This window comes from Neoarius graeffei, chromosome 26 (assembly GCF_027579695.1).
Source record: "Neoarius graeffei isolate fNeoGra1 chromosome 26, fNeoGra1.pri, whole genome shotgun sequence".
Taxonomy (NCBI): domain Eukaryota; kingdom Metazoa; phylum Chordata; class Actinopteri; order Siluriformes; family Ariidae; genus Neoarius; species Neoarius graeffei.
The window spans coordinates 31,793,023-31,819,472 of record NC_083594.1 but is presented as its reverse complement, the minus strand read 5'-3'; the positions used below and the strand labels follow the sequence as shown (position 1 = coordinate 31,819,472).

Below are 26,450 nucleotides of genomic sequence, written 5' to 3'. Positions count from 1 at the left end.
TTAACTTTTCCAGCCTCTTATTGCCCCGTCCCAACTTTTTTGAGATGTGTTGCTGTCATGAAATTTCAAATGAGCCAATATTTGGCATGAAATTTCAAAATGTCTCACTTTCGACATTTGATATGTTGTCTATGTTCTATTGTGAATACAATATCAGTTTTTGAGATTTGTAAATTATTGCATTCCGTTTTTATTTACAATTTGTACTTTGTCCCAACTTTTTTGGAATCGGGGTTGTAATCAGATGAACTGAGACAATCACATTCTCAAGCAAATGAATTAATCTTATACCGGTAACTTTAAATACACAATACAAGTTACATGTATTAATCTAAATGCAGGTAAACGAGTGTTGTTTTTGTTGTTTTGTATCCAAATGAGAGTCGCTTCTTACCCGTCTGCGTTCTCACTTCTTGAAGGCCGGTCTTGTGGCCGATTTGTTTCAAAACGGTCTGACTTTCAGTTGTTCGTTCAGTTCTCCATTCATTTGCTTCTTCCACGTAAGGGCGAGATATTGCTGCTGAGGCAAGAATATCCAGAGGAGAAATCAGATGGCTGGTCCACTCATTCTCCATTTTCGCCATACTGAGTACTCCGCCATTACTGCTCGGCTCAGGCAGTTACTAAAACCCGGGATGGGACGGGACATCACCGGTTTTAGCAACAACCATGGGGAGGTCACTGCCCAAGCGATAATGGGTCCCGTCCCGTTCCGTCCTGGGTTTTAGCAGCAACCCTCGGCTCACACTCGGGGAGAACTGGTGCAACTTCATTTTCCTTTTCTTGTAGTTTTCTTTTCCTTTAATTATTGGTACTGCACCCTCTTTCAATACAGGCTTATAGCCAATGCTCAACAGATCCGAGGTCTCGTACGAGTCTTCGATAAAATGTGCAGAGGAGAGACCACTTCGTAGGTGCCCAATGTGCCCGTGAACTTCTTGCAAAACACGTCCAAATCTTTGCAGTTTGAACATTCTTGGGCCCTGAATGCAATGTAAATCCACCTTCTGTCATGTTTCTGCACCTGCCAGCAACACATCTACAGGGAGTGCAGAATTATTAGGCAAGTTGTATTTTTGAGGATTAGTTTTATTATTGAAAAACAACTATTCTTGATGAACCCAAAAGACTCATAAATATCAAAGCTGAGTATTTTTGGAAGTTGGAGTAGGGCTTTCTTAGTTTTAGCTATCTTAGGAGGATATCTGTGTGTGCAGGTGACTATAACTGTGCATAATTATTAGGCAACTTAACAAAAAACAAACATATACCCATTTCACTCATTTATTTTCACCAGGGAAACCAATATAACAACTCAACATTCACTAATATACATTGCTGGCATTCAAAAACAAACAAAAAAAACAAATCAGTGACTAATATAGCCGCCTTTCTTTACAAGGACACTCAAAAGCCTGCCATCCATGAATTCGGTCAGTGTTTTGATCTGTTTGCGATCAACATTGCGTGCAGCAGCAACCACAGCCTCCCAGACACTGTTCAGAGATGTGTACTGTTTCCCCTCCTTGTAGATCTCACATTTGATGAGGGACCACAGGTTTTCTATGGGGTTCAGATCAGGTGAACAAGGAGGCCACGCCATTAATCTTTCTTCCTTTAGACCCTTTCTGGCCAGCCATGCTGTGGAGTACTTGGATGCGTGTGATGGAGCATTGTCCTGCATGAAAATCATGTTTTTCTTGAAGGATGCTGACTTCTTCCTGTACCACTGCTTGAAGGTGTCTTCCAAAAACTGACAATAGGACTGGGAGTTGAGCTTGACGCCATCCTCAACCCGAAAAGGTCCCACAAGCTCATCTTTGATGATACCAGCCCATACCAGTACCCCACCTCCACCTTGCTGGCATCTGAGTCGGACTGGAGCTCTCTGCCCTTTGCTGATCCAGCCACGAGCCCATCCATCTGGCCCATCAAGACTCACTCTCATTTCATCTGTCCATAAGACCTTAGAAAAATCAGTCTTGTGATACTTCTTGGCCCAGTCTTGACGTTTCATCTTGTGTGTCTTGTTCAGTGGTGGTTGTTTTTCAGCCTTTGTTACCTTGGCCGTGTCCCTGAGTATTGCACACCTTGTGCTTTTTGACACTCCAGTGATGTTGCAGCTCGGAAATATGGCAAAACTGGTGGCGAGTGGCATCTTGGCAGCTTCACGCTTGACTTTCCTCAGTTCATGGGCAGTTAGTTTGCGCCTTTTTTTTTCAACGCGCTTCTTGCGACCCTGTTGACTATTTTGAATGAAGCGCTTGATTGTTCGATGGTCACGCTTCAAAAGCTGGGCAATTTTAAGAGTGCTCCATCCCTTTGCAATATATGTCACTATTTTTGACTTTTCTGAGTCCGTCAAATCCCTCTTCTGACCCATTTTGCCAAAGGAAAGGAAGTTGCCTAATAATTTTGCACACCTGATATAGGGTGTTGATGTCATTAGACCACACCCCTTTTCATTACAGAGATGCACATCACCTGGTATGCTTAATTGGTAGGAGGCTTTCAAGCCTATGCAGCTTGGAGTAGGGCAACATGCATAGAGAGGGTAATGTGGTCAACATACTCATTTGCCTAATAATTCTGCACTCCCTGTATGTGGCATGGTGATAAATTAGCTCAAAATGGAAACTCAAAGTTGCAGTCAGCTCTGTTTTTTAGTATAGTGGAAATGGCGATGAGACCGATAGCCTTCCTGCGGTGACATCACAGATGTCTAGGTCATTCACTCAGACCGCTACCTACAGTATATGAATCATTTTAATTGTAAAAATTACCATATTGGATTTGTTAATGCTTAAAACTATTCCTATGCCATTCTTGAGGTCTCAAGGCATTTATAAACAAAAAGTGAGGCCATGGTTCTGTGTATCTCCTTTAAGACCTGTTTGCAGGAAGAATGGGACAAAATAACACCTGAAATGCTTCATAAGTTGGTGTCTTCAGTCACTAAACACCTTTTACGTCTTGTGAGAAGGAATGGCAACATTACAAAGTGCTTTACTGTCCCAACATTTTTAAAAATGTTTTGCAAGAAGCAAAAGTGAAGTCTTATTTTGAAAAAAAAACAATAAAATTAATGAGGTAAAACATCAAATAATGTGCTGCGTGTTAAGTGCAGAACAGGTCAAAGATTATTTACAAGTCATTGTTTTCAGTTTTAATTTCAATTAACATACCATCCCAACTTTTTCTGATTTGGGGTTGTACAATAATTTTTAAATTACGCAATACTTGATGTTTAAAAATAAAGCTTATTTGTAAAGAACAAAGGAATTCGCTATCAGGAAGACCTATGATCAAATGCATGATGGGCTGATCTGTTGTAATATTCAATTTCATTTAGTTGAGCAACCACAAATTTCCTTCATGTTGGCTGTAAACGTACCAAAAAAAAAAAAAGTTTAACACTCCTGTTTGACATGTTCAGAGTGATCACACCCTCTTTGTCCCATTTTCATTATTGCTGAGCATTATTTCTGTGTTAAGACACTTACTGTATTTTCATCGATATAGTCGACAATGCAATATAAGTAACAGCTAAACATGAACACCTTATGTCGTATCTAGTTATTATGGGAGATCTATGGGTGTGCAGTACACGAAAAACTAAAAGTAACACTAAATAAAAACTAAACTGAAACTGCTCAATTCCTCAAAATAAAACTTGTGCACTTGTAAAACTAAAGTAAAAAAAAAAAGGTGAAAAACTAATGAAAATTTCAAAATTATAACAACTCTGCCACCCCATTGCTATTGCTTCCTGTAGCTGCCTGCATCAGATTTAAAACACTCATACTTGCATACAAAACCAAAAACAGACCAGCACCCTCTTGCATCAAAGCACTTGCCATGCCCCAGACTACACCATGCTTCCTTTGATCCTCTAGCACTGCTTGACTGGTCCCACCATCTCTCAGGACACAAGGAAGGCATGCTTCCTTCTCAGACTGTTCTCTGTTCTGGCACCTAGGTGGTGGAATGAACTTCCCCTAGATGTCCGCACAGCCATTTCACTGGCAGTCTTCAAACAACATCTGAAGACTTCCATCATCCTGAAGTACTTAAATTAGCACTTTAATTTGAAAAGATTGTCTGTCTGCTTATATAATCTCTCCAACAGAGATTGGGGGGGGTTAATTTTATTTATTTTTAAAGTATGTGACAGTATTCTTAGTCTGTGACCTAGGGAACCAGTAACAGGATGTATTTATTGTTTGAGACTTCAGAGCACTTCTGTAAATTGTTCTGGATAACTGTCTGTCTGTCAAATGGTGTAAATGTAAATTTGGTCATATTAACAAAATATTTATGTGGATCTGACACACACACACACACACACACACACAGTGTTGCAAAGATTAATAAAACAGCATAACATCTTTTGTTTAGATGTTGCTTGACATCTGTATAATCAAAAACTTTTTATTGTTAGAGTAATGATTTGTAATAGTTTTCCCCTTCAACAACTGCCTTTGTCCTTTCCTTAGACTTCCAGTGTAAGTGAGGTGTGTGTGTGTGTGTGTGTGTGTGTGTGTGTGTGTGTGTGTGTGTTTTTTAAGTAAACAGTGATGAGGGATGGCGATTAGGCGGAAACTTTCTTAAATACTCCGTTATGTAACTATTTCATGTTGTACTTGGTACTGTTTGCTACTTAATAAACATTTTGTTCACCTGTCTGCATGGTGGTGCAGTGAGTAGTGTTACCAGCTCATGGGCCTAGGGTCCCTGGTCTGATCCTGAGCTCACAGGTTTTCCCTGTGCTCGTGTGGGTTTCCTCTGGGTTCTGTGGTTCTCTCCCACAGTACAAAAGCATGCAGGTAGGCGGAGTGCCTATGCCAGAGCCCATAGATCTGTGTGTGGGGTGCCTTGCGATGGAGTAGCATTCCATTTCGTGAGAATTTTCTGGCGCTGTGCCTCATGTTTTTGAGAGAGGCTCCAGATTCACTGCTAACCTAACCAGGAGAAGGTGGTTACTGATAATGGTGTTGATGACAATTTATTTTTTTCCCCTTTTAGGTATATTTTCCAACCAGGGGATGGATGTGTGTGGACGCCACAGACCCAATGAAAGGGAACTGGTTGCGATATGTGAACTGGGCTTGCTCATCTGAAGAGCAGAACCTGTTTCCTCTGGAAATCAACAGAGCTATTTATTACAAAGTGTTGAGGGTAGGGAACTTTCAATTAGCTTGCCTTATAATGCAGTAATTAATATGTATTTTCTTATTACATTATTTCAATATATGGGTCATTTAACACAAATTTGGGTATACCTAATAAATGGAATTATCATGGGGGGAAACACAAAAAATATTGCCGTTTCAATAAGCAGCTAAAGATAAGCTCTTAAAGTATTTGCTTGACAGTGCGTCAAGGCCCGTGTGGTATTTCTTTGGACTAACTAACAAGCTCGACGCTAATTGGTTGTTCTCAATGACGTTGCTCCCTGCAGCCAATCGCGCAGGATGAAGAACTGCTTGTGTGGTACAATGGAGAAGACAACCCAGAGATAGCAGCTGCATTAGAGGAAGAAAGGACCAGCAACTTTAACAAGAAAAATTCACCAAGAGCAAAGCGAGGTACAGTATATTTATTCGTGCGTTATAATCAATACTACGCTCTCGCCTACTGCAAACAGTTGAGCAAGAAATGAGGACAAACGCCGACACTTTGTATTTTGTGAAGTTCGAACTGAGTCGCAAACGTTAGCTAACTCGATAGCATTAGTGAGCTAATCGTATGGCTGCATCCTATGGTCTTCACCGAGAGAGATTACAAAAACGGATAAACAATAAGTATATTTTAGGTATATCTTAATAACCAACATACGGTTGGAGAGCTAATCTGTCTCATACGGGTAGCTAGTTTAACTCGCCTCGTCAGCTTTGTTAAATAAGGGCTCCGATTTGTACTTGTCAGAGCACCGAATGACCTTTCTTTAGCTGTTGATAAGATGCCTTTAGCGCAATGATCACGCAAAACTGATGAGCTTGCTCGTGTGTTCGATAATCGCACACGCAGCGATTAATGACCCCAAAAAAAACCCACGACTTTATCTCCTTTTCTTCATCATGTCGGATAATTACCACATTCGCTGGTTTTGTAGTAACGACGCGAACTAACTTGGGAAGCTTCATAGTCACGAATCACCTTTTAGGCAACAGGTCGAATTCCGGAGGATGTCTTGGAAAATAAACAACATGATCGTGATGACAAATTATATAAACAGCGTCAGATTTACTCAAGTTTCCAAAGTTGGCTAGGCTTCAAATTCCTGAAACAAGCTACAATAACATTCTGTGCACTTACAGGACACACTAGTGGAGTATGGAGGCGAATCTAACACTTAAGCTGAACTGGACATGTTTAACTACAGTTAAAGAGTTGTTTAATATTGCATGCAGGTTACTATTAAAAGATAATGTGGTTGAGCCATAAATACAAGATGAGCCTTTCTCAGAACTGGAAGCTTTAGCTGTCTAGTTTAACGACTAGTTGCTAATGACACTGAAGCAAATTTCTCTCCCGTGGCAGATGTCTCTAGAAGGGGGGGATAAAACAAGAGAAAGGTATGAAATATAGTATGCTACTTTCAGAGGCTTTTTTTTTTTTTAAACAGCCCATTAACCAGAACAAAGGTGGTATTCTGTAACGTGTTGGTGCATCTCAAACAATTAGAATATCATGAGAAGTTTAACTTTTTTTTCGTTATTTAATTCAACAAGGTAAACTTTTTAATATATTCTATATTGATTATCCGTAAAGTGAAATATTTCAAACCTTTTTTTGTTTTAGCTTTGATTATTACAGTTTATAGCTCATGAAAATCAGAAATCCAATATCTCACATTATTAGAGTATTTCCTAAGGTCAATCAAAAAAGGATTTACAATATAGAAATGTCCAACTTCTGAAAAGTATGTTCATTTATACAATACTTGGTTGGGGCTCCTTTACCATGAATTACTGCATCAATGGAGGCAATCAGCCTGTGGCACTGCTGAGGTGTTATTGAAGCCCAGGTTGCTTTGATGGCAGCCTTCAGCTTGTCTGTATTCTTGGACTGGGTGTTTCTCATCTTCCTCTTGACAGTACCCTATAGATTTTCTATAGGGGTCAATCCATGTGAAATCACCAGAGGCCTCGCCACTGACCATCTCAGATTTGCTTCATACTTTCTGGAAATATTGTCAGTGTGCCCAATAAATAGTGTACTAAATTTTAGGCTTGTACCTTCATTAGTTTCTGAGGTATAGGGGCTTTAAAAAAGGGGCATGGCCCCAATTTCACTGTTGAAACGTGTGCTACAGAAAATGGACCTAACTTCCATAAGTCATTATTTTTAAACTATTCATGCAAGTTACATGAAATGTTCAAGGATTGTTCTTCAATGCCAGACACCTTTAAATACTATAATAGAAAGTTCACAGTTCAATATTTGCTAAGTTATGGCTTGCTGAAAATCATTAAAAAAAATGTCTTCTATCGTGCTTTGGAGCAACTTTGACCCCCCACCCCCATATCTCCACATTAAAGCACACCAGAGCTTTCAAATTTTCTTATTTATTACTCATGTTATAGTACTCCTTAGGCAACTAGGTATGTGTTCAAAAGAAATCAAACTTTCTGATTTTATTAGGCTTTAAAAATAAAAAAAAAACATTTTGCACCTATAATTCAAATGCATATTGCAAATGTATGACAAGGTCTACCACAAAAACCACTGGAAAGAGCTTGTTCTGATTAGCAAATGCACAAAATATGAAGTTGGTACCCTAAACCAAACTATAAACATTAAGGTATCAAGTACGGCATGTTTTACGATAGACGGAAATACTGTTTGAAGGCATATTACAAACCTACAGTGTAGGAAAAATAACCTTAAAAATACTTTTATTTGAAAAGCTTAAACAGTGTATTGATTTGCTTTTCCACATCAGATGGAAGTTTATACTGCCTGCCAGTTGATGTAAGTGGGGCATCAGTGATTTTCATGACTTGCACCAGAGGGACCCAACAGTTACCCTCTCTTCTGGGCCAGCTGTAAGTCTGAGAGGGACCATGAGGATGCATAAATGTTACTCGTACATCTTGTTCCTCCTCTGATAATGCACGAATGTTGCCTATCCACCACTGTCTGTCATACAAACACAACATATTTACCAGTAATTGTATCTGCCAGAGAGACTGCTGATTTAACAGGGGTTTTATGCATTACTTGTGGCCGATTCCCACTCATATCCACAATGAAGCTAGGACCACCTGACCTCCTGCTGACCTATAGCTGGTTGGACATGATTGGAACGAATGAGTGGTTGTCTCTTGTTCCAGGAATAGTAGCTGACCTTGAAAATCGTGTCTCCAATGCTTTTCCACTCTCCAAAACTTCCCCTGTACCAACCCAGATGAAATGGATGTTCTTGATGTTTTTCTACCCACAAAAACAGATCAGAAGGGGTTAGTATGTGATCACTCGTGACTGCCTGTAAGCTAGCTCGAGCTGCTGACCGCTTTACAGTGCCTCCAATACCATCACAGGGTGACTTACCATGAGAAATGGCAAAGAAATGCCATTCTGCCAAAAGTCCAAAATCATTTGCATGCTTTGTTAGATTTGTGAAATTTTTATAGTTTTTGTATTGGGCTGCTGATCCGTCACTGAAGTAAATGACCTTTTTCAGCTGGGGATGTATCTGGCTGGCAAATGGAAGCTCAAATATGTGCTTCTAAGGGATAGTGATGATGATCCTCATGAATTTTGTGGTTTTTCAGTTTTTATGCATCTCTGGATGCATCCAAGTAGATTATATGCCTTAAAACAGCATTTCTGTCTATCGTAAAACATGCCATACTTGATACCTTAATATTCATAGTTTGGTTTAGGGTACCAACTTCATATTTTGTGCATTTGCTAATCAAAACAAGCTCTTTCCAGTGGTATAATTGTTTTTATGGTAGACCTTGTCATACATTTGCAATATGCATTTGAATTGTAGGTGCAATATATATATATATATATATATATATATATATATATATATATATATATATATATATATATATATATATAATTTTTTTTTTTAAACCTAATAAATCAGAAAGTTTGATTTCTTTTGAACACATACCTAGTTGCTTAAAGAGTACTATAACATGAGTAATAAATAAGAAAATTTGAAAGATCTGGTGTGCTTTAATGTGGAGATGTGGGGGCATCAAAGTTGCTCCAAAGCACAATAGAAGACGTATATATTTTTTATGATTTTCAGCAAGCCATAACTTAGCAAATATTGAACTGTGAACTTTCTATTATCGTATTTAAAGGCATCTGGCATTGAAGAACAATCCTTGAACATTTCATGTAATTATCTTGCATGAATAGTTTAAAAGTAATGACTTATGGAAGTTATGGTAGGTCTGTTTTCTCTAGCACACGTTTCAGCAGTGAAATTGGGGCCATGCCCCTTTTTTAAAGCCCCTATATCTCAGAAACTAATGAAAGTACAAGCCTAAAATTTAGTACACTATATTGGGTACACTGACAATATTTCCAGAAAGTATGAAGCAGATCTGAGATGGTCAATGGCGAACATTTTTTCTAAATCTGGTGATTTGGGGCGGAATTACCCATAGGGTTCAGGTCAGGTGAATTGACTGGCCAATCAAGCACAGTAATATAATGGTCAACAAACCATTTGGTAGTAGTTTTGGCACTGTAGGCAGGTGCCAAGTCCTGCTGGCAAAGGAAATTGGCATCTCTTCCATAAAGCTTGTCAGCAGATGAAAGCATGGAGTGCTCTAAAATCTCCTGGTAGATGGCTGTGTTGACTTTGGACTGGATAAAACACAGCAGACCAATACCAGCAGATGACATGGCACCCTAAATCATCACAGACTGCAGAAACACTGGACTTAAAACACACTGGATTCTGTGCCTCTCCACTCTTCCTCCAGACTCTAGGGCCTTGATTTTAAAATGAAATGTAAAATTTACTTTTCATCTGAAAAGAGGACTCTGGACCACTAAGCAACAGTCCAATTCTTTTTCTCCTTAGCGCAGGTAAGACACTTGATGTCTCTGGTTTGACATTAGGAATGCGACAGTTTTGGCTCCTTTCCTGAAGACATCTGTATGTGGTGGCTCTTGATACACTGACACCAGCCTCAGTCCACTCCTTGTGAAGCTCTCCCAATTTCTTGAATTGACTTGACAATCCTATCAAGGCTGTAGTCATCGATGTTGCTTGTGCACTTTTTCCAGCCAGCCTTTTCAGCAATGACCTCTTGTGGCTTACTCTCCTTGTGGAGGGTGTCTGATTGATTGTCTTCTGGACAACTGTCAAGTCAGCAGTCTTCCCCATGATTGTGGTTGTGTGTATTGAACTAGACTGAGAGATGCAGTTTTTTTTTTTTTTTTTTTTTGCTGCTCAAACTTGAAACTAAATATTCTAATATGATGTGGTTGGTAGGTTTTTTTTTTTTTTGTACTGTAGGCCATAATTATCAAAATTTAAAATAGAACAATGCTTGAACCATTTTAATTTGCGTAATGAGTCTAGAATATATTAAATTTTCATCTCATCTCATTATCTCTAGCCGCTTTATCCTTCTACAGGGTCGCAGGCAAGCTGGAGCCTATCCCAGCTGACTACGGGCGAAAGGCGGGGTACACCCTGGACAAGTTGCCAGGTCATCACAGGGCTGACACATAGACACAGACAACCATTCACACTCACACCTACGGTCAATTTAGAGTCACCAGTTAACCTAACCTGCATGTCTTTGGACTGTGGGGGAAACCGGAGCACCCGGAGGAAACCCACGCGGACACGGGGAAAACATGCAAACTCCGCACAGAAAGGCCCTCGCCGGCCACGGGGCTCGAACCCGGACCTTCTTGCTGTGAGGCGACAGCGCTAACCACTACACCACCGTGCTGCCCATATTAAATTTTCACTTTCTTAAATAAATGATGGAAAATATTGAACTTTTTCATGCTATTCTCATTTTTTGAGATGCACCTATAGAAGACTGAATTAGGTTATTTGAACAGCTGTAAATATGAGGGGAAGGAAAATGCTGTTAAGTCCTAGGGTAAAAGCAGACTTTTCATCCAGATTATAGTTTCACACAATTTGAAGATGTGTTGAAAGATGAGAAAATGCTGCATTGTTTTACTTTTTTGAATGCCCTGGGTTTTTCTTTAGCGCAGTCCTGACAGAAGGCTGTAATTGTTTCATGTTACTTTCTTCATACAAGCCTTCTTTTAAGGAGTAGCAAAGACTGCATTAATAGGCTTATAGAAATTTATTTTGTCAAAGTAAGACCCAAGATACTGCGGTGGTAAATCGGTTGTTTTTAGACTTTTTTTTTTTTTAATTGCAGCCTTCGTTTCTTGTGTTCCCTTTCCTTGATGCAGTTTATAGCAACATAATTGAACCTTTTAAATTGTTCTTTTGAAGTCTTGGATTTTTTCCGGAAGTGTGTAGATATTTAAGATGGCCAAGTTGGTATGTCTGTGTGAATCAGGCTTTGAATAGAATAGGATGGTACTTAATGACCTTGTCATTGCGACGACACTGTTGTTCTAAAGCTGTTTTACGACAGGGATTTTCGAAAGCAGAGCGGGCCTTTTCTTAGTTTGTTTTTTTTTTTTTTTTTTTGGCTGTTGCTTTCCAGATTTTTTTTTTTTGCTGTTAGTTGTATAATATACACTGAGATGGATATTTGACGTGTTAATCCTCCATGTTTATTTGTTCAAATGTGGAGCAGGCTTTATACAAGTTTGTTCATGAATATTAGAAGAGGCACTTTGTTTAGATTATTATTCCAAAGTGTTCTGAACTACAGTGACCATAAACATCAGATCCCTGTCACCTATATTATTATGAATGTTTAGCTGGCTTCAATATAGTTTTTGTTTTGAAAATTGTTTATTGGAAAATTCAGTGCTTTTCTCTCTACAGCAAGAAAGAAGCTATTGGACAAAGCCAGACAGGCTGGTTTGGGAAGATTATCTGGGCTTAAGCCATTGAGCACAACAAGACCTATAGTCACAGAGATGCATGATTCAAATAAAGGTTGGTTATTGTTGCCTAAATTTAGTAAATAGTTCACTCTTGCTATAATTGCATTTAACAAACATTGCATTTTAATATTTAAGTGGAAATGGTGTGTCCAAAGTTTAGGCATGTTAGTTAGTGATTTACAAAACTTCCTTACAAAAATGATGTCTGTAATTATTTTTTTCAGGAATAAATAAAGAGGAAGAGAGACCCTCTGTGTCTTCAGCTCCAGCTCAGGAGACTGTAGCTTCACGTATATCCCCTGCAGAGACCGGGGACATTTCTCTGTCTCCTGTTCATGCAGCAGTGTTGGAGCAGAAGGAGAGAGAGAAGTCAGATCAAGGAGAACTGCAGCCACATGGGAGCATTGAGTGCACTACTGAGTCACAGTCAGGAAACAGGAGTGAACAGCATGACCCAGAATCAATTTTTGGCCACCCCATCAAGGAGAGTTCTGAAAGTCCATTGCATGAAGTAGCATTGGACCATGACTTTGAGTATGACACACAAACTGTCAACTACCATTGTCAGTACTGTGAACATCAGTTTTCCACCAAGCACAGCCTGGAACATCACATTAACACTCACACTATCAGAAACCATCAGACCCTAACCTTTAAATGCAGATACTGTGCCAAGCCATTTGGTTCTCAGGTAGGCAAGCGCCGGCATGAAAGACGACATGAAAACGGGAGTAAAGGCCTGAAAAGGCTGGGGTCACTTGCTGGAACAGCATTTATGCTCAACCCTTCTGGGTGTAATGATTCTCCTATTTGTGGTAGTACGACCTCTCCAAGCCTCACCATTATAAGTTCTCAAAACAGTCCACCTAACCTAAGCTCAGATATTTCAACTAAAGATGCTGCAGTTGATCCAGAGCAGTCTCTTGTTTTGGGAGAGAATGGGGAATTGAAAGAACTGCACCCTTGTAAATATTGCAACAAGGTTTTTGGCACTCACACCAACATGCGCAGGCACCAGCGCAGAATTCATGAACGTCATCTCATGCCAAAAGGAGTTCGGAGGAAAGGAACACTCCTTCAGGATATTCCATCCCAGCAGCTACAACAAGGTCAGAGCTCAGTACTCCAGGAAGCATCTACACATAATAGCCCTCCACTTGTCTTTGTACCTAGTGTAGACACAGATGATGAGGGAGAACAAGAGGACAGCATGGTTGATGTTTCCAAAAACATCTCTGAGAATCTCAGCCTTTACATAGATGGAAAGATCCTATCCACAAGCACAGTCAGCAGCTGTGAAGTCATAGAGGTTGATTCAAGTAGTCCAGCACTATTTGGTCTTGATGCGGTCATCTTGAATCCTACCCAAATAAGTCAGGCTCTCCAACTTGAAACACAGCCTTGCCATGTAAAAGAGCTTTCAGTTATTGATCAATCTATTCCTAAAAGAAGAACTTCTACACCACCACTCCTTCCCACTGTGAAAACAGAACCTGATACCATGTCATCTGCTGTGTCTTCATCATCATCTTCCTCACAATTGTCACCTTTGGGAGGCAGCATCTTACCACAGCACACAGAGACACTGACCTTTCAAAAAGAGAAAACAATTTATCTTTCTCCCAAATTAAAACAGCTTCTGCAGACCCAGGACAGTCAGAAACCGACCTTTACTTTAATTACAGATAGCCATAAATTGACTACTCCACTTTCTGTATCTTCTTTACCTGCTTCTCAAGGAAGATTTAAAAGAAGGACTGCTTCTCCTACACATGTACAGAACAGCTCATCAGGAAACATGGAGAGCTCAATCACTGAAACAGGGGATCCTTTTGCCCTTATGGTGCCGAAGGTTGAAAGCCATTGCATGAGCTATTCCTGGAGTGTATCCAGCAAAGAGCAGAGGGACTGCATGAGTCCTCCTGGAAAGGACTGGCCAGTCTCGGTTAGTGGAGGCAGTTCTTGCAATCAGCAGCCTCTTGACCTTTCTGGTGCTGTTGGTAAACGAGGTGGCATGATGAGCAAAGGACCTAGTGAGTCTGTGCTGGATTTAAGCATACACCACAAGAGTGTGACTGACCACAAAACAAAAGCAAGCATGTTACAATCACATGTCAAGCGAAAGAAGCCCAATACCAGCATGTTGGAAAAAGTGTTAATGAATGAGTACTCTGGCTTAAGCTCAGCTGGAGAGGATAGCACTCCTTGTATTGGAAGCCCAGACACTCGTTTGTCCTTAGGCAGTACCACAGGCATGTCTCCATCCAGTATGTGTTTGAACTCGGAACACCCTCCTTGTGAATCTGTCTCTCCACCTTCCCTGACCCCTGTGACTATGAATCCTTCTTCCCCATCATCCTCTAGTCAGGCATCCTCTACACCCCCACCTCCAGTCCTGCCCACAGTCCCTTCACCTCCACCCCTTTCTCAGTTTTCAGATTCTGCTTTTCCCAAACTGTCTCCCAAACCTGTTTGTTATATGGTAGATGAGATGTCGTCAGGGTTCCCAAATGTAAAAGAAACATGCCTTGATATGAAAAATGTGGATGGTGATAAAGACTTCAACCAACCTACTAAGCAGTTACCTCCAACAAATGATGCACTGCCTCAATGTCTTGAGGACACAAAAAGTCATTGTAATGCAGATTCCTTTTCCAAATCTGAAACACTACTCAAGGGCTCAACCTTAGATCCTGACATACATTTGCTAAAAAATACGAACAATGTTATTTCTTTGCATGAAAAGAATATTGACTCCAAAGCCATTCAAAATGGTTCCTTTGATGGACCTTCCCCTCAAGACCACAATATTGCAACTGATGTGTGTCAAAAACAACAGTCCTCTCACTTTCCTGTGCACTTAGCTTCAAATAAGGACTCACTTTCATCTTCTAACAATATAGTAGCAAATTCTAATATAGAGCCATTAGCTGATGATGCACTAGTTCCTGATAAGCATATGGTTCAAGATATAGTTGAAAGCTTAGCCAATCATGATGGCGTTTCATCAAGAGTGCCAGAAAAGACACCAGATGGAACAGGCAACTTGGAACAGGACACGTTTACAAAAAGTTTTGTATGTAATGTCTGTGAGGAACCTTTTCACTCTATTAAACAACTTGGCAACCATATCATAGATCATGCTGTAGAATGGCCATTTAAGTGTGAGTTTTGTGTGCAGTTATTTCAAAATGCTGCAGCTCTTTTGGAGCATCGTTCCTCTCTCCATGGAGTTGGGAGAATTTACTGTTGCCCAGTATGTGCCAAGGAGTTTGCCTTCCTCTGCAACCTCCAGCAACACCAGAGTGACCTGCATCCTGGTCAGAGTCATGCTCACACCATGGTTGAAAATGGCAAGCTCAGGCCTCAGAATTACACCAATTCTGCTCAGGTGAATATAGAGAGAAATTCTTTACATTCAACCCTTGACACAACTGTAGATGTTGCCCCTCAGGACTCATGTGAATTATTTAACTGTAGTAGTGTTAAAGAGGAGGGCGATGGAGATGAACAAGAGGACCCCACAGAGGAGCTCTACACTACAATAAAGATTATGGCCTCTGAAGCCGGAAAGCCCAAATGTCCAGATGTACGCCTTGGCATCAATCAACACTACCCCAGCTTTAAACCCCCCCCATTTCCCTACCACAACCGAACACCTGCTGGCTCTGTAGCCTCTGCAACTAACTTCACCACCCACAACATACCCCAGACATTCAGCACAGCAATCAGGTGTACGAAATGTGGTGATAGCTTTGACAACATGCCTGAACTCCACAAACATATTTTGGCTTGTGCTAATGCTAGTGATAAGAGACGGTACACACCAAAAAAGAACCCTATTCCTCTCAGGCAGATAGTGCATCAGCCCCAGAATGGTGTTGTCTCACCTATAGCTGCAGCCATTGGGGGACAGAGTGCCTTCCGAAGGATGGGCCAACCCAAAAGGCTCAACTTCAACCAGGAGATTACCACCAAGATGAAGATATCTGTCCTGAATAAGAAAAAAAACCAGCTTGTCCAGAAAGCTATATCTCAGAAAAACAAGGCTGCTACTTCTATAAAAAAAGCCTCCATTCAGGAGGAACAGCAAGATGTGCAAGCGTGTCCATACTGCAAACGAGAATTTACATATGCTGCCAGCCTTGCAAAGCACATTGCACACAGTTGTCCTCAGAAACCAGTTGCTCAGAAAAAGAAAGGTACCCTAATGCCTCAAGAGAAAAACAGGAAACTCCGAAATCGAGCGACAGATTCTGAAATTAAACGAGAAGGCAACTTGGGCCTGGCTGTGAAGGCATTGGGGAAAACAAGGACCCGTAGCTCAGAGTTGTTGGAAGGTGAAGTTATATCAGGTAGCAGTGGTAAAACAGGGACTCCTCAGATGCATGTCAAGAGACCAGCCGCAAAGAAGGACTTCTCTTCTCCCAAAAGCAAGAAGGGCAGAAAGAGCAAGCCTCAACCTTCAGGTCTGACTTCATCATTAACTCTTGCATCACAGCCAGCTGCAAAAATGCAATGTGTTGGGGAAAACATGGCTCTCAAAAAAGAGGCTGAGACAAAACCACAAGTACAATCTAAAAAAGAAAAGCGTTTCACAAAGAGAATGCGGGAAAGAGTAGGTGGCCCAGTGACGCGCAGTCTGCAGATGGCAAGTGCTTCACCACCTGGAGAAATGAAGACTGAAGATCCACTGATTAGTGAACCTGTGCATGGAGAACATAAGGTGCCCAGAAAAGTAACTTCACATATTTTATTAGTATTAAATCAAGGCTAGCAAAGTTGTTGAACAGTGTTCTGTAATCATGAAGATGTTTCACTATTCAGCCAAGTGCCTTCGTCATCCAAAATATTTTTTACTGCTACATGCACAGTCACATGGATGATGGAAATCTTTTATTGAAAATTGCTTGACATTCATTTTTTTCACTTGTTTTGTTTTCCTCCAATTTTGTTTATTACAGGAATCCTGTTTAAGTTAGCTGAGTGGATTTTGTAAAGACACCTGAGGAAAGACTGCTGTTGAAAGATGTGCTGGTGAATGCAATGTGATCAACTTGGAGTGTTAGACTGGTCAGATATTATATCTGAGATCAGGAGCCTTACCTACCTTTTGTATACTTCTGTGCTGCTGACAGGAGGATACTGTTAATGCACTTTTGGTAAATGAGCCTTTATGGATGTCACGCAAAAAAACCCCAAGAACTGTAAATTCTGATCAATATGTGTATCAAAAGTAATATTACTTGATAAATAAGGGGCCCTGTATTTCCATTAATATTGATAGCTGATTATATTGCAGAAAGGCAATCCATCACTTATTACAACTTTTTTAATTTCATCCATTTTTGTCCTTGTGAGATTTTAGAATTCTTCTCTTATTGCATGTTTTGTGTAAACAATATGGCTCGAATGACACTTCTCAATACTCTATTTTGTCCTGCTCTACTTTTATCGCTGCAAATGGAAAAGAATATATGTGAATATTTAATCTAATGCTCCATAGGGAATGCAATATTTGTTAAAATGAAGCTCTAACATTTTAGAGAGGTGTTTTTGTTCTTTTTTTCTTCTCTTGTGAACAAAGTAATGAAACATGCTGTTTGATACAGTCAGAGTGAGTGATAATGGGATGATGTATGTATGTTTGTGATATTATCTACCTGAACCAGGCATTGTGGTTTTGTCTGTACCTTTTTATAATCTGTAGCATTGACAGCAGGACTGCTGGCCATTAAAATTACACTAAAATACAAATGAGCAAAATACTGTTTTAACTGAGTAAGCAATCTCCTTACACTTTTTCTCACACAGGAGGACATTTAAAATAGTGCCATTATATATGTCTGGCTGGCTGGCTATCTATCCATATACTACTACATCTCAAATTAGAATATCATGAAAATTTTTTCGTAATTTAATTCATAAAGGTAAACTTTCATATTCTCTTTGTTGGATGTAAAGGGAAATATTTCAAGCCTTTTTTGTTTTCATTTTGATGATTTATGGCTTATAAAAATCAGAACTCCAGTATCTCAAATTATTAGATTTTTTGATTTTGAGTAAATAACCATTCAAACAGTGTAAATACAATGTATCTCTCGGTCTAGTTCAGTACATGCAACCACAATCATGGGGAAGACTACTGACTTGACAGTTGTCCAGAAGATCACTGACACCCTCCACAAGGAGGTTAAGCCACAGGAGGTCACTACTGAAAAGGCTGGCTGGAAAAGGTGCACAAGCAACAGGGATGACTGCAGCTTTGAGAGGATTGTCAAGAAAAGGTGATTTAAGAGTTGGGGGAGCTTCATAAGGAGTGGACTGATGCTGGTGTCGGTGCATCAAGAGCTACCACGCACAGCCGTCTTCAGGTAAGGGGTGACAATGGTCGCATTCCTAATATCAAGCCCCTTCTGAACCAGAGACAATGTCAGAAGCGTCTTATCTAGGCTAAGGAAAGAAAGATCTGGACTGTTGCTCAATGGTCCAAAGTCCACTTTTCAGATGAAAGTAAATTTTGCATTTCATTTGGAAATCAAGGTCTTAGAGTCTGGAGGAAGATTTGAGAGGTACAGAATCCAAAGTATTTGAACACCATTGTAAAGTTTCCCCAGTCTATGATGATTTGGAGTGCCATGTTATCTGCTGGTATTGTTCCACTGTGTTTTTATCAAGTCCAAAGTCAACTCCGTCATCTACCAGGAGATTTTAGAGCACTTAATTTTCCATCTGCTGACAAGCTTTATGGAAATTTTGATTTCTTTTTCCAGAAGGACTTGGCACCTGCCCACAGTGCCAAAACTACTACCAAATGGTTTGCTGACAATGATATTTGTCACGGGTGGCACGGTGGTGTAGTGGTTAGCATGGTCGCCTCACAGCAAGAAGGTTCTGGGTTCGAACCCAGCAGCCGGCGAGGGCCTTTCTGTGTGGAGTTTGCATGTTCTCCCCGTGTCTGCGTGGGTTTCCTCTGGGTTTCCCCCACAATCCAAAGACATGCAGTTAGGTTGACGTGGGGTGGCCTTGGGTTGAAATGCCCTTGAGCAAGGTACCTGACCCCTGACTGCTTCCCGGGCACTCTGGTGTGGCTGCCCACTGCTATGAGTGTGTGCGTGTGTTCACTGCTTCAGATGGGTTAAATGCAGAGGATGAATTTCACTGTGCTTGAAGTGTGCATGTGACGAATAAAGGTTTTCTTCTTCTATTTCTGTGCATGATTGGCCAGCCAATTCACCTGCCCTGAACTCTATAGAGCAGGGATTCTCAACCTTTTCTACTTTTAGTCCCACTTATTCATACTTGTAACGAGTTGGGACCTATTAAAAAAGATTCCCAATTATTTTGGTTCATCTATTTTATTAGAATCTAATAATCTATTCTAACATGTATTAATAGGATACAGGATCACTCCCTGGTACAGATGGGAACCCAGGAATGAAATCAATGTAATAAAAGCAAACTTTTAAAATTGTAGGTATTGTATTTAAAACTGTATGGATGTGCCAGAAGCCAAACCATGCGTGCAGGGCATTCTCAGTCAAAAGGGATTAATGATCCAAAAGTGGAGTCTGCTCGATTAACACAAGAATTTATTGCCATGTTTGTGTTCAGCAAACAAGCAAGTTATTAAAACCAAGAAGTACACTCAAAAGAAGTGGATATGGACCCTTTTCACGTAACGTCATGACAAATGCGGCTGCCATTTTGGACATGTACTACCAGTAGTTTACCACAGCCAACATTGAGGAACGGCAGCAAAGAAAGTGTTTATTTTCAGAAAGACTTCCATCATGCCTCTATATTGTTGTGCACCTGGATGTAGTAACCATCAACAAACAAGGCAAGGGTTATCATTTTATCGGATCCCGGTAGATGCTGACCGACGGAGAAGATGGATAGCGGCATACCAACGCTTGTGTAGTGACCACTTTGTTGGAGGTAAGACGAATAAAATTAGCCAGAAAAGGCATTACATTGCTGTTAACATTCCATTCTAGTTTACTGTAATTATGATCTGGCAGCTATTTACACCGGATCCAGTGTAAATAGCTGCCGGAGCCAACGTCCGAGCTTGCCGGAGCGTGCTCCGGCCGGCCGCAAGCTAGCGCGCTCCGGAACCTCGGACGTTGGCTCCGGCAGCTATTTACACTGGATCCGGTGTAAATAGCTGCCAGATCATAATTACAGTAAACTAGTAAATACAGTTTTCTGCATCTCGCTCCTTTTTCTTTTATGTTTGTCGCCTTCCTCGCATTCAAACCGATTCGAGCCGAAGTCCACTACATGTCCAAAATGGCGGTCGCGTTTACGAAGGTCACGTGACTGAAAAGGGTCTATAGAAACCACTCAAGGGGATAGATTCTTATACGTTAACAGATTTTTCTCATGAAAGAAAAATTTCCTAGCCAAATTTGACATTAGAATAAATTTTGATCCGATTGTGGCCGTAACTAAATACAAAGACCATAGTTATCCATCCATCCATCCATCCATCCATTATCCATAACTCTTCATCCTGTGCAGGGTCGCGGGCAAGCTGGAGCCTATCCCAGCTAACTATGGGCGAGAGGTGGGGTACACCCTGGACAAGTCGTCAGATCATCGCAGGGCTGACACACAGAAACAAACAACCATTCACGCTCACATTCACCCCTATGGTCAATTTAGAGCCACCAATTAGCCTAACTTGCATGTCTTTGGACTGTGGGGGAAACCGGAGCACCCATAGGAAACCCACACAGACATGGGGAGAACATGCAAACTCCACACAGAAAGGCCCCTGTCGGCCGCTGGGCTCAAACCCAGAACCTTCTTGCTGTGAGGCGACAGAACAATAATTATGCATACTATTAATGAACTTAATGTGAAGATAACAGATTTTAAGGTTTTTTAAAAGATTGTGTACATTTTTACTCTTTTGTGTTTGTAATTATTTGTATCTCTACATGCCCAACCCCATGAGCTCTGCTGATCAACTTATCGTGTTTAAATAAAGTCATTTCATTGTGAGTTGGAAAAATATCCATCTGTTGAGTTTCCTGCCATCTCAAACTACCTGGTGCTGTAGACGTCATTCTACGCAGACACACAGATGAAAACCTGTAAGAGCATGGAGGCGAACAACTTTTTATATGTCAGCAGCTTTAGTCAGGTGTATACCGGGAGCCAGGGTGCCGGACATAGCAAGTAATCTTAGGGTCCTAGGCAAGTACAGGTTCTCAAAGATAGTTATCCATGCAGGAGCTAATGATATATGCCTTCGTCAGTCTGAGGTTACTAAGAGTAACTTTGTAGAGGTGTTTAAATTAGCAAAGGTGATGTCCGATACTGTAGTATGCTCTGGCCCCATCCCAATGTGGCATGGCGATGTAGCTTACAGCAGGTTATGGTCGCTGAACTGCTGGTTGTCCAGGTGGTGCTCTGAAAACAGTGTGGGCTTTATAGATAATTGAGCTAATTTTGAGGGCACTGCTGGCCTGTTAGGGCGGGACGGTATCTATCCCACTTGGGAAGGTGCTGCTCTCATTTCCTGCAGCATAGGTCATAGTCTCAGAACAGGCCTAGTTAACTTCTGACAATCCAGAGCCAAGGCCAGGGAGCAGACGAACAGGCTAAACCGACTGTCTGCTAGCTGCACAGAGTCATCACTCAGGATCCACTACATCGAGACTGTGTCTGTTCCCCGAGCTCAACAAAAAGGTAGAAATATTCAGAGAGTTTGTTCCAGTAACCTAATCAATATAAAATTAGATCATACTGACTGTACAGCTGCTGCCAGCACTTTTGATCTAATGGTGGGGCTATTAAATATTAGATCTCTTACATCTAAAGTGCTAATGGTTAATGAACTTACAACTGATCAGGAGTTTAATGTACTTTGTTTAACTGAAACATGGATTAAGCCAAATGAATATATACCATTAAATGAAGCGAGTCCTCCTGGATACAGGTATATACACTGGCCTCGTCTAACTGGCAGAGGAGGAAGTGTTGCAGTTATTTATAATGATTATCTAGGTGTAACACACAAACCTAGTTATAAATTTAATACATTTGAAATTTTTCATACTTTAATGTATGTAGCCTCGAAAAATAAGTCTACCCAGTTAATTCCGTTACTTATTATTTACAGGCCCCCGGGGCCATATTCTGGGTTTCTTTCTGAATTTGCAGATTTGATCTCAGGCCTGGTTATTTCCTTAGACAAAGCTTTAGTTGTCGGAGATTTTAATATTCACTTCGATAACCCAGAAGACCCTTTGAAAAGAGTGTGTGTGTCCATTTTAGATTCAGGAGGGATTAATCAGAGTGTCATAGGACCGACCCATAATGGTGGTCACACCCTCAATCTAATACTAACATTCAGGTTAAACGTAGAAAATAGTCATACTTCCACAGTCCTAAGTTATCTCAGATCATTATCTCATCTCATTCAAAATATGTCTGAGTAGTAATATATGCACCTCACCACGCTACTGTATTAAATGTACATTCACGTCAACTACTACACAAAGCTTTATAAATGATCTCCCAGAGTTATCAACTTTGATCGGGTCACTGTCAGCCCCTGCAGAACTTGATAAGGCAACTGAATGCTTAGAGTCAACGTTCCGCCATACTTTAGATAATGTAGCTCCTCTTCAAAGGAAAATGATCAGAGACAAAAAATTAGCACCCTGGTATAATGATGACACTCGCACTTTAAAACAGACCACTCGAAAATTGGAACGTAAATGGCGTCAAACAAAATTGATAGTGTTCAAATTAGCATGGAAGGAGAGCTTCCTGAAGTATATAATAATAATAATAATAATAAATTATTCTCTTAGGATTGGCTATGTACCCAAATCCTTTAAACTAGCAGTTATCAAACCCCTGATTAAAAAACCTGACCTTGATCCCTGTCAGCTGTCCAATTATCAGCTAATATTAAACCTCCCCTTTATCTCCAAGATCCTTGAAAAAGCTGTGGCACAGCAGTTATGCTTATATTTACATAGGAATAACATCCATGAAATGTATCAGTCAGGATTTAGACCTCATCATAGCACAGAGACAGCTCTGGTTAAAGTAGTAAACGACCTACTGTTGGCGTCTGATCAGGGCTGTGTCTCGCTGCTTGTGTTGCTTGACCTTAGTGCAGCATTTGATAACATTGATCATTCCATTCTTCTGGATAGACTAGAAAATGTTGTGGGAGTTAAGGGAATGGCCCTCTCCTGGCTCAGCTCTTGTTTAACTGATTGCTATCAGTATGTTGATGTAAATGGTGTTTTTTTCTAGACATACTGAAGTAAAGTTTGGTGTTCCACAGGGTTCTGTCTTGGGTCCACTGGTTTTTTCTTTATACATGTTACAACCCCGATTCCAAAAAAGTTGGGACAAAGTACAAATTGTAAATAAAAATGGAATGCAATGATGTGGAAGTTTCAAAATTCCATATTTTATTCAGAATAGAACATAGATGACATATCAAATGTTTAAACTGAGAAAATGTATCATTTAAAGAGAAAAATTAGGTGATTTTTTTAAATTTCATGACAACACATCTCAAAAAAGTTGGGACAAGGCCATGTTTACCACTGTGAGACATCCCCTTTTCTCTTTACAACAGTCTGTAAACGTCTGGGGACTGAGGAGACAAGTTGCTCAAGTTTAGGGATAGGAATGTTAACCCATTCTTGTTTAATGTAGGATTCTAGTTGCTCAACTGTCTTAGATCTTTTTTTGTTGTATCTTCCATTTTATGATGCGCCAAATGTTTTCTATGGGTGAAAGATCTGGACTGCAGGCTGGCCAGTTCAGTACCCGGACCCTTCTTCTACACAGCCATGATGTTATAATTGATGCAGTATGTGGTTTGGCATTGTCATGTTGGAAAATGCAAGGTCTTCCCTGAAAGAGACGTCATCTGGATGGGAGCATATGTTGCTCTAGAACCTGGATATACAGTGCTCAGCATAAATGAGTACACCCCCTTTGACAAGTAACATTTTAAACAATATCTCAATGAACACAAACAATTTCCAAAATGTTGACAAGACAAAGTTTAATATAACATCTGTTTAACTTATAACGTGAAAGTAAGGTTAATAATATGAACTTAAAAAAACAAGTCATTGAACTTGTTTTTATGTTCCAAAGTTCTTTCACTTTTGGGTTCATCTGTGTCCTCTTCCTCAGTATGCTGAAATCTTCATGTGATATCTCATTTTCTTTCTCTCTCTGCTTGTCTCTTTTCCTCGCTTAAATTTCTCTGTCTTTCTCTTTCACTTTCCCGTCTTCTAAGCTTTTCTTGTTCTGTTAAAATTCGTTTTCTTTCTTCGCTTAAGTTTTGCCTTCTTTCTTTTTCACTTTCACGTCTTCTAAGTTTTTCTTCTTCTGTTAAAATTCGTTTTCTTTTTCCTTTGTTCTCCTCTGCCATCATTTCCATATGTATAATTCCATATACTTTTAAACTGGAAGTTATTATTTATTTCGGCCCACGCGAGCGGCGCACCATACCTAAGAAAAAATGGTAAACTTATCGAGTCAACTAACCGGCCACTTGCTCCCGGCCATTCGAAATTTACAAACGCTGACAAAGTTGGTTGTTTTTTGCAGACACTATGCAATGATTTGCTAGCTTTGAATTCCCTGGTCTTAACTTGGACCAACACAGAACGACTATTCTCGATCCTTTTTGTTTGCAAACTTTTCGAAAGCAAAACTGGGCTTCCTGTGGTGGTACACGTACAAACCACAAATAATCGACTCGATGGGTTTACCATTTTTTCTTCAGTATGGTGCTCCACTGGGAGCTCCGCTATAACAATGACAAGCCCTGGTTCACAGCTAGACTCAGACAGATGAGACGGCAGAAGGAGGAGGCATTCAAGAGTGGGGACAGGTTTAAAGAGTCCAAATACAGGTTCAGCAAGGTGGTGAGAGATGCTAAATGGCTGTATGCTGAGAAACTACACCAGTTCTCGACTAACGACTCTGTATCTGTCTGGAGAGGGCTAAGGCAAATCACGAACTACAAACCCAAACCCCCTCACTCTGTCAACAACCTTCGCCTTGCAAATGAACTTAATACCTTCTACTGCCTTTTTGAAAAACAATAGGACAGTCCTGATACCTCCCCCCACAATCACCACCTCCACCCTCTTTTCAGGAGCCCGCTCTTCCTCATCTCTGTCCACATCAAAGGCCCCCTCCACCTCCTCCCCCATTGCGCCTCTCACCATTCAGGAGAGGGATGTCAGTAGATTGTTCAAGAGACAGAGCCCCTGAAAATCAGCTGGACCTGACTCTATCTCTCTATCCACGCTGAGAAACTGCACTGACCAGTTGTCTCCAGTGTTCACAGACATTTTCAACACCTCAGTGGAGATGTGCCAGCCTGTTTCAAGTCCTCCACCATCATACCCATCCCCAAAAAGCAAGAACCACAGGACTAAATGACTACTGACCCATTGCCCTCACCTCCGTGGTGAAGAAGTCCTTTGAGCGCCTTGTTCTCTCCCACCTCAAAGCCATCACAGACTCCCTTCTGGACCCCCTGCAGTTCGCCTACAGAGCTAACAGGTCCGTGGATGATGCGGTCAACACGGCCCTCCACTTTATCCTTCAGCACCTGGATTCGCCAGGATCCTGTGTGTGGACTTCAGCTCTGCATTCAATACCATCATTCCAGCTCTACTACAGGACAAACTGTCCCAGCTAAATGTGCCTGACCCCACCTGCAGGTGGATCACTGACTTCCTGACTGACAGAAAGCAACAAGTGAGGTTGGGAAAGCATGTATCCAACACTCAGACAATCAGCACCGGATCCCCCCAAGGCTGCATTCTTTCTCCTCTTCTCCCTGTATACAAACAGTTGCACCTCCACCCACCAGTCTGTCAAGCTCCTGAAGTTCATGGATGACACCACCCTCATTGGACTCATCTCTGGTGAGGACGAGTCCGCCTACAGGTGGGAGCTCGACTATCTGGTATCCTGGTGCAGCCAAAACAACCTGGAGCTAAATGCTGCAAAAACAGTGGAAATTATTGTGGACTTCAGGAAGAACCCAGCCCCTCCTCTCCCCATCACCCTGCGTGGCTCACCAGTGGACACTGTGGAGTCAAATCAAAATCAAATCAAGTTTATTTGTACAGCGCTTTTAACAATAAACCTTGTCGCAAAGCAGCTTTACAGAATTTGAACGACTTAAAACATGAGCTAATTTTATCCCTAATCTATCTATCCCCAATGAGCAAGCCTGTGGCGACGGTGGCAAGGAAAAACTCCCTCAGACGACATGAGGAAGAAACCTCGAGAGGAACCAGACTCAAAAGGGAACCCATCCTCATTTGGGCAACAACAGACAGCCTGACTATAATATTAACAGTTTTAACAGGTATAACCCTCAACTGTCCTCATGGGGC

At 40.9% G+C, this 26,450-nt stretch overlaps 1 protein-coding gene across 1 annotated transcript in view; it reads left to right on the top strand.

Annotated features, from left to right (window-relative positions):
- The window catches only part of prdm2b (PR domain containing 2, with ZNF domain b), a 33,131-nt gene extending 15,341 nt beyond the window's left edge, over positions 1–17,790 (top strand). The window contains exons 5-9 of the mRNA XM_060911048.1: positions 5,026–5,178; positions 5,462–5,588; positions 11,972–12,085; positions 12,258–16,759; positions 16,998–17,790. Coding sequence (XP_060767031.1) covers positions 5,026–5,178; positions 5,462–5,588; positions 11,972–12,085; positions 12,258–16,759; positions 16,998–17,015 — 4,914 coding nt within the window. The 3' untranslated portion in view covers positions 17,016–17,790. The remainder of the gene's footprint in view (positions 1–5,025; positions 5,179–5,461; positions 5,589–11,971; positions 12,086–12,257; positions 16,760–16,997) is intronic.
- Positions 17,791–26,450: the final 8,660 nt, after the last annotated feature.